This window comes from Ambystoma mexicanum, chromosome 5q (assembly GCF_040938575.1).
Source record: "Ambystoma mexicanum isolate Mex_15411 chromosome 5q, UKY_AmexF1_1, whole genome shotgun sequence".
NCBI classification, from domain to species: domain Eukaryota; kingdom Metazoa; phylum Chordata; class Amphibia; order Caudata; family Ambystomatidae; genus Ambystoma; species Ambystoma mexicanum.
The window spans coordinates 413,486,164-413,500,313 of record NC_090933.1 but is presented as its reverse complement, the minus strand read 5'-3'; the positions used below and the strand labels follow the sequence as shown (position 1 = coordinate 413,500,313).

At 43.3% G+C, this 14,150-nt stretch overlaps 1 protein-coding gene across 3 annotated transcripts in view; it reads left to right on the top strand.

The window, feature by feature from the left end:
- The window catches only part of TMEM241 (transmembrane protein 241), a 1,254,706-nt gene that overhangs the window by 792,093 nt on the left and 448,463 nt on the right, over positions 1-14,150 (top strand). For 2 of the 3 annotated variants that reach the window (XM_069620899.1, XM_069620897.1), the window contains 2 exons: positions 1,929-1,974; positions 4,796-4,831. In XM_069620899.1, the coding sequence (XP_069477000.1) occupies positions 1,929-1,974; positions 4,796-4,831 (82 nt within the window). The remainder of the gene's footprint in view (positions 1-1,928; positions 1,975-4,795; positions 4,832-14,150) is intronic. The other variant, XM_069620898.1, reaches the window with a different exon arrangement.

Genomic DNA, 14,150 nt, shown 5'->3' with positions numbered 1-14,150 from the left:
GTATGACTCCGTTTTTAAGATACTCTAGCATGAGCAATCCATGTGATTCTGTGCGAACCAGTTTTTTCTTTTTTTGCAACAGAGTGTCTAAGTCTGAGGTAGAGGTTGTTTTTGCTGCTGGTGTTGTTTGTGGTGTTTGTCCCAGCAGTGAAGGTTTTTCTAAAAGTTTCCGATATAGATCATCTGGGAATGACACAATATTTACATTCTCCATTGGTTAATTTGCTAGTCTTTTTTCCACCAACCGTTGGGTTGTCCGACTAAGGTTTATAAGGAAGGGAAAGGGGGGATCCTCTTTGTATTTTATAGAGGGGCCTGAGTCTGGAGGACGAATTTACACTGCAAAAAGAGGGGGTTGGACTCTGGCTGCCTCTTCCTCTGAGACACTAACAGGTGTCGCGCTAGCATACATGAGACCAAATACAATTTGTGACAATGGACTTTTAGTTTGTCTATGTTTTTTTTTAAAAATCTTTTGGGGTGTGTCCCAAATAAAAATTCTTAAGCACCCGTCAAAAATTGTTGTTGGGTTCTATTACAAAAAAATCACAAGTCTTACTAGCGTAGACTTGGTCTCATGTATGCTAGCGCGACACCTGTTAGTGTCTCAGAGGAAGAGGCAGCCAGAGTCCAACCCCCTCTTTTTGCAGCAATGGAAGAGATCCAATGGAAGGGCACTCGGGGAGAGGCCATCTTGGGTCTGGGAGGAATACTAGAAGAGTTACCAACAAAAATCACAAAGAAAGGCGTATGTGATTCTGGTGATGGTGGGGGCTCTGGTGGTGGCTCAGAAGTGACGAAAGATGGAACCCCCCAATGAACATGAATGGGTGGGAAAGATATTGAATTTTGTGGCGCTAGAGTGGGTCACTTACTCTCAAGAAGGGCTTGGTGCCCGAGGAAGATGAAACTGCTGGGGGTGATCGGAATGCAGAAGAAGTAAAGAGGACAAAAGGGACAAGGACTGTCTATGCTTTGGTCAGGAGGCAATGCAGAGACTCAGGTCACAGTTGACGGTTGAACAGACAACTGGCATGGAGGAGGAAGTGGGTCAAAGAGGGTCATGGGTGGGATTGGAACAGGTTACAGATGGGACAGGGGAAGAGGACGAGGGGGAAGAGGAGGGTTGGCGGGTAGAAAATGGAATCAACAATGTTGTGTTGTTTGGAAAATGGCAATACATTTTTTTTTTTAAAGAGCAGAGCCCCCCAAACTACCTCTGAGCCCCCTTTACTAATTTCATTACTGCCCTTGTCATATGAGTTTGTTGCTTGATGTGACCCCGCAAAGAATACTCAGTAAGACACAAGTCGCCAGTTGAATAGTTGAGATCCCCTTTTCCATTTGCATGTGCCAGTGAATAAAGCAAGCACAGTAGGCATTGCGGTCTCTTCTGTGATACTGAAGTACCCTTAGCTGAAATTGAGGTGCAGAAATGGCATTGCATAAGGTGTTGTATGCAGTGCAATTTTATGTTAGAAGTACATATAGGTCTGAATAGTCGATCTCCCCATGTGCATTAACCTGCTTTTCTTCTGTTTCATCTTCTCTCAAGAACAGGCTGGTGGCCGTTTTTATTTATGTTTTCTTATCCAAACACTACAACTTTCATAATTGTTCTGAAAAGTAACTCATTTAAAAATTGGTGTGTTCTTCATAATTGTCAAATGATGACCTTTGACTGGAAAAATTATTTAGAACATTATTTAAGTAACATTTTAGGTCTGTGGTATTATTTTTCATATTCTATTAACAATAATATGGTCTGTGTGATGGCATTACCTTTGCAAAAACACACACCACCCCACCCACCCCAGAGTTACTTTGATTCACATTTGACCACAGCAATTGTTGACCACTGGTTTCTCCTTTTACTTTGCCCCATGTTACCATAATTGAGCCTCATAATCCCGTATTGTCTCTTTCAGGTAGCTACAAAGCATTTAGGAAGTCGATGAAATCAAGCATAATAAGGTAACTTGTTTTCATTTTTTTTTACAATGTCCAAAATGTATCTGATGTAATAATACTTGATAAAATGCAATCCTTTTTTTTTTAATAAAGGATTTCGTTTTGGTAAGTTAAACATATGGTTTCTCTCTCAAAGGGGTGTCGCTGGTATTGTGGCCTTGCTCATCTTCAGTCTCTCAGTGGCTATCAACCCAGCTGACTATTCCCCCTTAACCGACCGCCTTCCTCATGCTGTTATCTGCGGACCAGCCTTGTGCTGGTTCTCTTCTTTGGTTACTTAACATTTTCAAGCTGAAACAGTGGCTCTTTTTGCGTTGTCCTTATGGTTCCTTCTATATAAAGTTCACCAGATCTATTTTTTATTCTTGTGCACAGGTTTATTTAACAAGTCTTGACAAAATAAAAAAAATTGCAATAAATAAAGATTATAAAATAAAAGGTCTGTTCGTCATCTTTGTTGGTTCTGATGCTAAGCTCATCCATTCACTGGGCTACCAATTATGTACCTTTGCTGACATTTAGGTATGGAGACAATCATGCCTTTCTAGCCGATACATTGCAGGAGTTTCTGATAATGTTATAAGTTCATAGTTTTCACTGACTTAAACCTAATTCTAATAAGACAGCAGCAATGGTCACTGCAGTCAAGAACAACCCCTGGAACACCAACTTCTAGCCAGCTGACTTGACAGATATGCTTTCTAAAGTTCCCCACGTGAAGGCATTTGCATCCTGCTGTTCTTTTCAGCTGTGTTTGCTTTTATATCAGTTAGAGTGGGCTTTGGAATTACCCAAGCTGTCTGAATATATTTTCTAATAGTCCCAGTTCGTTTACACTTTGGCAGCGCAACCACTCTAATGTGCAACACATTTCCTTAAGATATTTAAATTCAAAAGTTAATTAAACTTCCTTTTTGTTCATTGTATCGATGGCGGTTCTCTACGGCTTTCTGGTGTTCCTTTCTGGATACGAATGAGTTTGCTGTTCTGCTCGTCTCAAGAGCTTCGGCTCCTCAACTCCTTCATTGTGCACAGGGGATTTGTTCCTCCCTCATGCTCTGGGTTCTGTCGTTTCTCAGGCCCGGGCCCATCACATACTTTACGTGGTCAGACCTCCAGATAAGTCCGGCACTAATTAGCCTTGGCTCGCCGACTCCGCATGTCGGCAGCATCTCTTCCCTTCTTTGCTCTCCCTCTATGCCACAGCCGACTCTGCTGTTCTGCCCCTCACTGACATCAGCACATCGGAAGCTCGCCTCTGCGTATTGCTTCTCCTCCATTCAAGGGATATCCTGACTTTATTCTCGCTCTGTGACACAAAAGGGGCCTGTTGTTTATGTTCAGCTCTCAAGCACACAGAGACCAGCATTGCCTTGAGCCAAACATCTAAAGGCATTTTCAATGTTATTTTGAGTCACACAATCGAATGCAACATCTGTTTCCTGCATTCCCATGTATGTAGAAAATGTTTTAGCTATAGGGAGTTCCTTACGGGAATGGGAGTCCTTGTCCCCTTGAGGGCAGTCACTCTGAGTGAGGTCCCCCTTTCTCAAAACCCCTTGGAAAATGTTTGCTTAGTGGCTCACCTCCCTAGCCTTAAAGCGGGTGGCTCGACCCAAAGAAGGGACGAAACCTCCAGTTGTGTCAGTGTTCAGATCGAGCAGCTTCAGGTACTTACTGACTGTACTGAAAACAACAATATCAAGGAAATCACCCTATTTAAAAAAAATAAAGGACAATGATTAATCCATGAACTGTTGGAGCTGGATGAGAACATATAGAATCCATGTTATGCAGCAAAGTAAGGGCCAAAATCGGAGGCAAAGTGATTATTGGAATTGATTGCTAGGGTGGTCGATCCAAACATCTTTGATATCCTAAGGGATAACAAGGTCCTGTCATTGTTTTCCCTACTTGAGTTTTTTGCCCCCAAAGTACACATTTCCTCTACCCAAGATGCATGAATGGAGACATAACAAAATTGAAAAATATCTAGAAAAATTATTAGCAAGTCCTACAGTGTACTACTTAGCTAGCATACATTTAGCCCTAGAAATGTGGGTAAACCTTAGAGGTTTATTGACAACCTTATACAGTATTTACGAATTGTGCATGGACTGTACAAATAAATCCATATGAATTGCTAAAGATGTTCATTTTTGATGGGGGAACAATGTTGGATCGCCTTTTCAGCTAAAATCAAATATGAAATTCATGATCAGGGTATGTGATAAGTACTCAAGGTGCGTCTTTTATATACTGGTGAGTAATGCAGTTGCTGTGAAGAATGGTGCATTGTAACTCCCATTGTTTGGGTTATTCTGAAGCTTTCCTCAGTAATTTGTTGAGATCTGGCCATAAATCAAAGAGGCAACTGAAGGCTGAATTTCAAAAGTACATTGCAAAAAACATACTTGATGATTTTACAAGTCAAGTAGCTGGCGGCTGTCTTGTTTGTGGCCTGTGTGTGCTATGATCCAACATTTGACATTGGCGTATTTTCATACCAGTTAAACATTAACTGTATAGTCAAGTGAAGACATCGCTATTAACTTGTTAACACATTCTGCCACTGAGATGTGATGAGGAGGCAGGGGATAAATTGGTCGTGGAGACAGATTATTCGACTGCAACCAAGTCAATAATTCAAAACTGAATCAAGTGACAACACAGGATAAGGTCCTCTGTGTTTCTTAGATTATATTTGCATGTAGAAGACAAAATACAGATTTCTAAGTCTGACTGTATACAATACATGATATATTTGAAAACGTTTCACTGTTTAAGTGGTGGTAGAAAACTAATGGTCTGTCTCTTTGTTTAGTGACCTGGATCAGCAGTACATCAACTATGTTTTCAGGTAACTAAGTTGTGTTTCTCAGTTGTAGAATGGCTAATCGCCAAGTGATTGTGCCCGATGATAAATTTTAGTGAGTGTTCTTGAATGTATTTTTGCAGGGACATCTTCTCATCGTCTTACTGAATGGTGAAGTAGGGGTTAAATCGGAAGGTTTCTCAGAAAGCAATCATTGTTTATTTAGGAATCTTATAAAGCCCTTCACATTTTTCTTTAAAGTGCTTCAGAGAACTGTGATGCATGGCAGGATGCACAGATAAAAAAAATGTTTGCAGGTACTTAGAATGGGAGATTTATCATCACTATCCTATACTTTGTGGGATCTTAGTCAAAGGCCTGTCTGAACAGCTGTTTTCGGGATCCCCAGATCACACCTGTAGTTGTGTTCTGCTCTGGGGCTTGGGTTCAGGGTATGATATGGCATTTAAAACGCGCCTATACACAAGTGGTTCAAGGCGTGACGAGGCAAGGGATGGGGAACAGAGGGAAGACAGAGACAGCGATCTTACTAGGCCAGGTGGCATTGAGATCACGCAAGTGCAGGGGTATTCCTTTGTCTGGGGTCTAGTGGTGCCAGGAAACAAACTCTGGGTTTTTGTTTCTTGGATATCTGTTGTTTAATCAGGTGTGTGTCTGTATTATGTCAGTATTATGCATGGAACAGTCAAATTTAAATAGGATGCTTGACTCCACCGGAGTCATTGAACAACTTTCAGGGCTGGTTTTGCATTTTAAAGGGTTCAGGTGTGTTCTTTTTGCCTTGTGAGACGAACCATGGGATTCAGTCACTTCTCCCCAGGGGGGGATCCTTCCCTTGTTAGACTAGGGATGTGAGCCCGCTATGTGATACCCACCTAGGTGTAGAGGCAAGTGAGACCTTACTGGGAGAGACTCCCCCCTAAGGGACAGGGACTCTTGTTCCAAAGAGGAACTCCCTAAATCACTCCTCTATAAATCATCACTGATAAAGGAGCAAGCTGATGTTTGTTATTGCTATGCAGAAACCTTAAGTAAACATCAAAAGAAATACTTGTTTGATACTGAGAAGATCATGCGGGTAATACAGAGTACTCCTCCAAAAGAGTAGAACGACTCTGAAGCTCTGCTAGGGAAGTCCTGGCATCGTGTCTTAAATCAAGGAGGAGGAGTCCAGAGAGTGAGAGACGCACAGGAGCTTCAAATTAGTTGTGCGAGGAACGCTGAAGCAGTAGTGTTCCCAAGCTGGCCGAGAAGCTGGCATGTACAGCCTACACGGGTGAAACCCAAACTGGAGGAACAGAAGCACTGTAGCCAGAGACGAGCAACCGAGTACCAGGTGGTGACGTGACTGAGAGTCGTTGGACTTCCCAGTCCACCGACTCTCAGTCACCACTACGCCAAGACCACTTTCCCGACTGCAACACGAAGCGGGTACTACGGAAAAGAAAGGGAAACCGAGAAGCAAACCTGAGACGCAGAGAAGAGGATCCCATCCTGAAGGCAGGCCCGGTGACGCTAACCGGGGTGGGATACCGAGTATAACCAAGAAAAGCATCTTACTCGTCCCAGTGGGGACTTAATGTTAAATTTGCCAGAGAAGAGTGAAGAACTATATGAGAGCAACCATATTCGTCTCAGTGAAGACGGGATAACAGAGAAAGTTAAGATACATTATTCAAACATATATACTCATCTCAGTAAAGAACAAAGAACAGAGCAAATTGAGAATCATTACTGGGACATCCATACTCATCCCAGTAAAAGCAAAGAAGTAGAGGGACTTGCGAATCATTACTGGAACATTCATACTCGTCCCCATAAGACCCAGAATCATTACTGGGACAATAAGACTCATCCCAGTAAGAGTAGAGCAGTGGAGAACAACGAGAATCATCACTGGGACAGTCAGACTCATCCCAATGAGAGTAAAAAGATGCATAACAACGAGAAAACCCATAAGACCAAAGAGTTCGAAAGAAATGGGAATCGTTACTGGATCCCTCATACTCGTCCCAGTAACTACCAAGTGGTGAAGGAGACTGAGAGAAGTCAGAATCGTTACAGGAAGCCTCTTCCTCGTCCCAATAACTACCAAGAGTGATAAGAATCTTTCAATCTTTGGGAACAGCCCTACTTGCCCCAGACGAGTTAAAGAGTGGACATTGAATAGAGAAAGAGTCTCAAGTTTAACGAACAAGAAAAGAGAGAAGAAGGATCTTGAGAAGTATAAACAAAGTGTAAAGGACAAAGTGAGAATCCCAATATCTGAGTTATACGACTTGGTCAAAGCAGTTACCAAGAACTATCTGCGAATGCATTACTAAAGTTAATGTACTGAAAAGCGGAGCGCAGGAGAAGGGAGTCGTTCTCCTTTGCCTTAGTTATTTTGATAGTGGCAGGGACAGGTTAGATTAGTTTTGGACAGAGGACGGTTCTTCCGTTTGGACTCACCGACGACTGACAAGCACCCATAGTTAGATTGTGTTAGGTAGAGAAACCCAGTAACTTAGTGAAAGTTAGGAGTTTTGCCTTTTTATTTAATAAACATATATTACAAAAATGAGCCCTTGTCCTTCTTCTGACCACACTTGTTACTAAAGCCTTACTGTATTTTGAGCAAGTATTGACAAAGCCACACAAACACACTTAGCCCGTGCCGACATCTGTTTGCTTAGAGAAATCTATGGGGCTCTTTGTGGGAGAACAGGAGTGAGAGAAGGCATTCTTGAAAAGCAAGGAAGAGTGTGCAGAGAAGAGGCAGTGACATACACATGAAAGTGAGAAAGGATAACCAGGGAAAGAAAAGAAATAAGGAGGAACCGAAAAGATGGGGGATCAGTGGAAACGGTCAGAGGAAAAAGAGGGGGGTAGTAGTCCGGTAAAAGCAAGGTCAGATTAAGGAAATAAAGGCCAGGGAAGAAGAGTGTGGGGAAAATTGAGTTTGCAAGGAACAATTTGCAATCAGAATTTTTGAAAAGGGAGCGAGGCAAAGGGATAGATGGGAAGCAGAAGAAAAGAAGGCTAAAGAAGGAAGAACAAGGAATGTAAGGTGGTCAGTGTATGGAAAAAGGTAGACCTGGGAAATAAAGAATGTTAAAATGAAGGTAAAAAAGGGCTTGAAGAAAGATGGAAGATGTGTTAAAAAAGAGAAGTTGAAAATAAGGATTGAAGATGAAATAATGGAGATTGAGCAGAGAAGGAAGGTCAGGAGGAAGTAAAAAAAAAATTCTATGAAAAGGCAGAGGCTGGAGGGAAAAAGGATGGATGCCTGATAGGATGGTGAAATAAGGTAGGCTGGGAAAAGAAGGGACGTTAAGAGAAGAAGGACATTTGAAAGATGAATGGGTTGTGCCCCTGTTTCCCAGTGTATGGCTCAAACATCGAAGAACATTTATTCGCGGCCTTGTTGCTTCATTCTCAGCACCAATTAGTCTGTTATTTCTACCATAGTCCCCTTGCAATATTTCTTTAGCAGGCACTTAAGGAGAGAGTGATGGGGGAAAAGATAGTTTTCTCATTGTCGCCCTTCTGGAACTGCTTCCTCCACTATGGTGTAAACCGTCCAGTTGTAGATACTGCATATATATGATTCCTCAATCCTGTCCTCTTCTGGAATATTTCAGTCTCCCTTGTATCCCTCACAAAAACTATTTCTCTTTAAAGGGACAGGTTTTCATAATGTGCTGTCATCAAGAATATGAAATGGCATTTGCAGATGCAATGGGAGTGTGGTAAAACGAAGCACAGCGGGCTGAGAAATCACCTTTGGCCAAAGCATTATAAATGTTCAGTATTAAAGTCATGCTGCATTTTCTAGAGTTTTTGAGGCGGATTCCCTATGCCTTTCCATGGCCATGCTGCCCAGGGTTGTCAACCCAATGCTCCAAAATTTTACCATGCCACCTGAGACACTCTCATTCCCTTCTTAAAACTTTAACTGCCTCGTTTACTAGAAATGATGCCCATGGACTGCATATGCCATCCCTCTCTGTATTTCTCCTCCCCAACTCCAGTATTGTTACCCCTGTACCTGAAGTTGCCACCTGCCGCTGCCGCCCACTTAGAATCAGTTCCCCCTGGAGCTGTTCTTGGAAACCATCGCCCTACCACTAGAATTGACACCTCCATCCACTAGAACTTTCCCCCCTTCATCATGCCGAATTGTTTTGGTCCTTCCAAATAGTCCCACCACATCTCTGTACATGATTTTCTTCCTTTCTGGCCTGAGCACTACTATTCTTTCTGGTCCTCAGATCTGTTCCCCTTCCTTAATCTGTGTTTTATCCCCATCGTAGGCCTGTGCGCTGTCTCCCCTTCCTGAGCCTGTACCCTAACTCCCTTCCTGATCCTGCTCGCTGTTCCCCTTACTGAGGCTTTGCATTTTCCCTGTCTGAACCCGTTTGCTGTATCCCTTCCAGAGTCTGTTTGTCTGGCCCCTTCTTTGAGCATGCACGTTGCTTCCCCTACTCAATTTTCCATGCTGCCTCTCTTCTCCTGGCACCAAGCTCATGCTCTCTTGCTCTGTACCATTTTGATAAATACTTATGTATCTTTTTTGGAAGCAAAGGCCTGTTGCCCGCAGTGTGTTCAGCGTGTTAGGAATTTGGAATTTAGAGGATACTGAATGAAAGTCAGAAATGGAGTTCAAAAAAAGAAAAGATGGGGAAGGAAGGGAGGTCATAGAAGGTTGAGCTTAAGGAAGGGGCAAGGCAGAATGCTGGAAAGTTGTGAAGTCGCAAAGAAGGCAGGCAAATATGGGAAGACAGGGAAAGATGCCACGTATGAAAAGAAGGGATGTCTGTTATAAAAACACTTTTCTGGTCCCTCCTATGAATATATTTTGTGACTATTAAGTATTGGAGGATTAAGTAATGCTGATTCCAAGACACCGAAAGTAGGTTCAAGGGTGTTTATTTCAAAATTGTTAGATGTGGCTCTAAGGGTTTCCCTAACTCTACCTCCCGTTAGCTCCCACCTCCTAACCCAGGCTTCCCTAGCCCGAGGTTTGAAACTAGAGATAGGTAACAGTACTATCTCATTCCAATGGTCAGGAAGGCCTCAAGGCAAATCTCATCTTTCTGGCTCCCTCTGGGAATTTTCTAAAGGTGCCCTGACGTGACAGTTACCCAGGTTTCTAAATGGAATTTGATGGTTCAAGTGTGCTGACTTCAGACACCCTGGTCCAGTCATTCTCTCAGCCACTCCCTTTCTCTCCTCACTTCTCACTCTGATGGTCACACTCTCACCCTTACTTCTATCCTCTCTTCCCACACCCCCCTACCCTAGTGAGGGATCTTTTGCACCGCTCACAATCCAAGGGATATGGTGCCCTGCTCACCTCTATACTCTAACCTTACCACACTCTCTCCACCTATCTCTTGCATTTACCTTCACCCCTTCTGTGTTACTCTGCCCTCACCACTATTGCCACTACCGCTTTGCACTCTCTCCACATCCTCCCACCATTCATTCTCTCCCTTTCCCTGTCCTTCACCCTGTCCCTCTTCCCCTCTCCCGCCCACTCAGATTTTACACCCCCCCCCACACTACATCACATGCAACTGGTACCACTCTCTCACGATGAACACCCCACCTTTACACTGCTCTAACTTTGCCACCAACTCTTCAACAATTCTGCCCTCTACGGAGAGAGGTAAATGACTCCATCTTTCCAATTTGAATCTTATGAATACCAGAGTCAAGTTTTAATTTAACTCAACTCCCCCATCTTTCCTCTGACTGCTCCCTCTGTCCACCTCCACACTTCCTGACCTCCCACCTTCAACCTTCACTCTGCCTCTCGTTCTGTTTCCTTTTAAACTATGGTCCTGCTGGTTCAGTCTGCCCTTCCATTGGTGCCAGCACTAACCTGACTCTAATGGCCAATCTGTTCCTGCCTTTTCCCCAGGGGTGGGGGATACACAGCTGAGAGGCTTTTAAAAAGAATGTTTACCCCTGTCCCCTTTTCAGGCTCTGTTAGTAAGGTAGCAGCTAGGTCTTCAGGGAATTTGTTTGCCAGGTGGCTTTACTCAAGGGCTGGTCAGTTCTGTTTCCAATTTGCTTTGGGGAAGGTTTCTGTCTCTCTTCTGCAGCCCCATTCCCCTCTTTGGGGATGATAGGATTTGAGTGTTGAATGTCTCATCTCTGTTGGGCAGGAGAAATCTTAGTCCATTCAGCTTTCATTTTTCAACTCCATTCCTAGGGTTCCGGTCTGGGTTTTCTTTGTGGCGCCTAGGTGTACTCTTGGAGATGGAGTCCTGAACGACAATAAAGAGAGTTATGGCCAGAAAAAGTACTGCAAGGCATCATGTGATGGATTGGTGTACCCTCATTAGCACTTGCTGCACCTAAGGGGGTTTAAGGGATATGGGTCCCCCCACTTGCCTCACCCTGCTCCTGGAACAGGTCTGACTGTTGTTCACCGCCTGCTAGGCCCCTGTCCCAGGTTAAGATTGGTCCATGTCCTCTCCTGAAAAAGTCATGACCTGACACTGTCGCAGTAAATTGTACGTTTTGATTGGAATTTTAGTTCTAATGTGGCCAAGTTAATCATTTTAGAAAGTGATGCAGCTTACCTTTTTTTTTCTCTTGTGCCATTATCCATTTATGTAATAGCCAAAAGAAATTTGCAGTGCCTTACTACTGGTGAACTTGCAAGTAAAAGACGAAGATTTACACCTTCATGTCTGAGGATCCAAATTCATTTAATATTTTGTGTGATAGAACAGTGCACGGTACAAGAACCTTTAACATAACATAACATGGAAGGTGTTCTGGATAATAAACTAACAAAAGCTGTCAATGAAATAAAAAGTACCTAAAAGCCAAGAACACATTGTCCAAGACAATCCATTTTGGCTTTTCTATATCAACTGCAATATCAAATGTCCCAGTAGGTGGTAGTATTGTGCGTTATAAATCAACATAACCTAACATTACCCCAACATATCTCCCCACACGTGCACTCGTTGCTAGTACCTGAGTTCCATGACCTTTGTCGTGGAGGTCGTCATGGGATGAGGAGGGACAAGCAACTGAGGTCACTAATGATTCCTGCTAATTTTTGTGAAGCAAGGATCACTGACGAACCCCGGCGTGCCTGCCTGGTGATCATGGGGTTGGACAGACGTGTCTTAATGGCACTCTAGTCGTGAAGCGGATAGTGAGGCAGAGCTTGAGCAATCGTCGTTACAGATGAGGAGACAAAGTCAAGGAAGGATTTCAGGCTGGGGGTAGAATAAGGACGGTACACATCAGGGGTTATGATACATAGGCGTATATCATATAGGAGTAACAAAGTATGGAAATGGTATTACCTTGGTTGAGGCAGACCAGGGCATATAGGATCACGGCAACAATAAAGGAATGGAGGGGTTGTAGTTTTGTAATGCAAGGAAAACTACCTTGTCTTTAAATAGCAAAAGTGGCAAAAGCACTTTTTGCCGGTAGACAAGACAAACACGACAAAGCATACAAAACTACCTTTCTCTTTCGGAGCACCCCGGCGTCACCTATCCAAGGCCAACTCACTGGTCTTTCCTCGCGCCTCTGCTGGACCCGCTGCTCCTGTTTCTTCTTTCATCTGGGGAACCCAGGCATCTGACAGCTCTGGTAATGTTTCCGTTGCTTGCGTCTCCTGTAGTTGGAGCTGCCTCTCCTCCGTTTGCACTCTGATGGACGCCACACACCGGAACCGCACGCAGGATTAGGAGAACATCTCTCGCCCACAGGACAGCTAGTTTCCGTACCGCTTCCCGCTGCGCACTCTCTACATCCCCCAGGGTTCCTGACCTCTGCCACAACTTTGACACAGGGTCCTGCTTCCTGGCAGTGGCTCCGGCAGTGGCTCCGTCTCCTACTTCCTCATGTTCCTGCTGCTTCCACAGCTTCTCTCTCTCAATGGCCCTTACCTGAAGGGACTTTAAATGTTTAAAGGTCTCACTCGAGTGTGGGTCATCATGACCACTATACTGCACACTACAATTCTGTACCTCTGAGCTCCTCTTCCTTGTCTCAGTCCTCAAAGCATTATGGGACCTGGAGTCCATAATGTTTATATTCCTTTTTGTCTCAACATTTAGAACTTTACAATATGCCATTAATACGGTATGATCATTAGGGAAATTATTTAATTAAACTATTTTCTCATTCTTCTTGACCTGAACTTCCCCTCATGTGATACTCCCACATAATACCGCCCCCAGGGTTAGGTAGCCGCTGCCTTTCCCTGGCAACAGGAGAAGGGGTCCAGGCCAGGGTTTCTGGGATGATCATCTCTGATTCATCACAAAACGTTAAATGAAAGTATAATTAAACCTTTTTTTTTTAGATGTTTGGAAGACTGCCAGCATTGGCTGTCGTGTCCTCAGTGTCACATCATCACCGGTCTTTCTGTCTTTGGGACACTGTCTGTTGTCATAGTGGCTGAAGAGTTCTCAATCCGGTTATCAGAATGCATTGTACAGAGTGCCTCTTTTCAAAAATGCTTGAGGAGCCCTTCTGACTCTTGCTCCTTTTTTTGGAGTGTGTGAAGGCATCAGAAGGCAAGACACAGACAGCAGATTCAAAGATCAAACAAAAGAACTTTGTTTACTTAAATGTCAGGATGGTTGAAGGCCTAACTTGCCCTATGCTGAGGTGGGATTCCCTACCTAAACGAAACTAAGGAAAGTCTGAGTCAAAGAGTTCCACTTAAAAATCTGTCTGTGTCCAAAACCTATACTTGCCCTCACAACTAAACCTATACAATGTGTATGGATGTCAGCACCCAAGGAAAACAGTGTTAAAAAATAACATTCAGAGTTCCTTACAGCTTGCAGCTTTTTTCCAGCTCCCTTACCCAAGTGAAAACCAGTTCCAGAAAAAAGTCTCAAAGTATCTTTTCTTATGTTCAAGGTTATACTGTTTTTAAACAATCCTCGGGGTGCCCTTACGTAAGTTCTAAGCAACACAGTTCAGAAACAAAAAGGCTCTTGAGGCTCTGTCCCCAAGACAACAAATGTAGTTCCTCAAGTCTCAGGGTTCCCTTCCCCAAGTCTTTCATCTCATCGTCACAAACAAGTGGGCCTCTTGGCTGCTTTATCTATTTCCTGGGCCCATACACTGTTTTTCCTTTCTTCATGTAATAGGATTAACATCAGGATTTCATTTAATTCAGCTCTTCAATATATATTCATGCGTTTGAACCTTTCCGTTAATTTGATATTCACTGCACCTTTCTTTTGCTCCATTTTAAAGATCGGTTAATTCAATCTTCCTTAAGTTTGAAGTTCCATTAAATTCAGAATTCAACATGTAATGGGTTTGCTTAATTTTTAAAGTTCCATTCACTTTGAAATTCAGC